This window comes from Erinaceus europaeus, chromosome 12 (genome assembly GCF_950295315.1).
Source record: "Erinaceus europaeus chromosome 12, mEriEur2.1, whole genome shotgun sequence".
Lineage (NCBI taxonomy): Eukaryota > Metazoa > Chordata > Mammalia > Eulipotyphla > Erinaceidae > Erinaceus > Erinaceus europaeus.
Window position 1 is genome coordinate 57,466,921 of NC_080173.1, and position 1,832 is coordinate 57,468,752.

Sequence of the window (1,832 nt, forward strand, 5' to 3'; positions counted from 1 at the left end):
AGACATCACTCTGGCACATGGGCTGCCAGGGATTGAACTCAGGACTTCATACTTGAGAGTACAGTGCTTTATCCACTGCACCACCTCCAGGACCACGAGGCTGTGTCTTAATACTGCAGAGAAACCTCAAAACCAAAGATCCTAAGGAAACGCAGTGGGGTGGGGTCCATCTCTTGCACTCAGCTCAACGGAGGCACTGGGAGTCTTGGAAGCCATGGTGGAAGACAGTAGATGTGCCATCTGCTTGGACTTCATGAGAGAGTCTGCCACTACTGAGTGTGGGCACAACTTCTGCCAATCCTGCCTCCAAAAGGCCTGGGAGGATTCTCAGGACATATTCCATTGCCCTTTATGTTGGCATCCATTTAGAGAGAGGCACTGGACTGTCAACAGCAAGCTGGCAAGAATGATTGATGTCATCCAACTTCTCCATAGCAGCAAGACCGAGATGAGGCAGAAGGAGCCACAGCTGTGTGAAAGACACAACCAAGAGCTGAGCCTCTTCTGTGTAGAGGACAAGGAGGTACTGTGTCTTGCCTGTGTTGAGCTCCCTGATCACCAAGATCACCATGTGAAGTCCACGGAGGAGGCAACCTCCCACTACAGACAAATGATCAATGATTTTATCGGCTTCCTTATGAAGCACATAGAGGGGATTCAGAAGTGTGAAACTAGGCAAAATAAAAAACTCCAGGAACTGAGGATGCAGGTGAGAAAACACAGATGGAAGCTGGCCACTGAATTTTGGCGCAAAATAGAATTTGTGGACAGGGCAGAAGAGGCAGCTCTCTCCAGGCAAGCTGAAGAAGAGAGAAGCATTCAGCAGAGTCTCAGCACAAACATCATTGCCTTTCAGAATCACATCTGCACCATGGATGCTCTGCTCAAAGAGGTGGCAGAGAAGAGTGTGATGCCACAGCTGAAAATGCTGAGTGAGGCTGGGATGATCCATCAAAGATATACGAGGCTGGATCCTCCAGCTCTATACTCCTTTCAGCTAAGGAAAGAGAAGTTCAGTCTCCCTCCACTGGATTCAACTCTGGGAAAGATTGTACAGAAATTCAGAACAGAGTTGACTCTGGATCCACATACTGCACACTCTCATATGTATATTTCCAAGGACAAGCATTCTGTGAGAGTTAGGAAGAAAATGGGTGCAGTTTTCCAGAGACAACCGAGATTTCTATTTAATCTAGTAGTCCTGAGTACCAAAGATTTCCATTGTGGCCGCCATTACTGGGAGGTGCCCGTGAATGACAAGCCTCGCTGGGCCATAGGGCTGTGTAGCCACTTTCCTTCCAGCAGGGGGCAGCAAAAGCAGCCACTGTCAGTTCTGAACAGACGCTGGACCATTCAACTACAGCATGGAGACTATGTGGCACAGGGTGCTTGTCCTGTTCCTCTTGCCTTGAAGGAGCAGCTCAGAGGAATTGGAATTTACCTGGACTATGAAGTGGGTTAGATTTCCTTCTACAACTTGAATGACAGATCTCACATCCATTCTTTCTGGGAGACCTTTGAAGGCTCACTAAAGCCTTACTTCTGTGTGGGATCCGACTCTAATCCTCTTACATTCTATAATGTAGGATGTTTTGAAGGATGAACTGTGGCATTGCCTCCCTTGCTGCCTACAACGAAGGACAATGTGTAGAGTGTTGTACTACAGTGTGATTCTAGGAATGAGTTCTGAAAGAATTGAAGTGGGGTCATTTGCTTTGTTGTTGCTAAGTTTGCTGAGCTCTTGTATATTTTGATTATTAGACTCTTGTCTGATGCATGGCATGAGAAGATCTTCTCCCATTCTGTGAGGGGTTTCTTTGTTTGAGTGGTGG

General features: G+C 47.2%; 1 protein-coding gene across 1 annotated transcript; it reads left to right on the forward strand.

Annotated features, from left to right (window-relative positions):
• The first annotated feature begins 214 nt into the window (after nt 1-214).
• On the forward strand, nt 215-1,462 carry LOC103118720 (tripartite motif-containing protein 75-like). Its single transcript, XM_007528930.2, has one exon. The coding sequence runs from the start codon at nt 215-217 to the stop codon at nt 1,460-1,462; it is 1,248 nt and encodes a 415-aa protein (XP_007528992.2).
• The last annotated feature ends 370 nt before the right edge of the window (nt 1,463-1,832 follow it).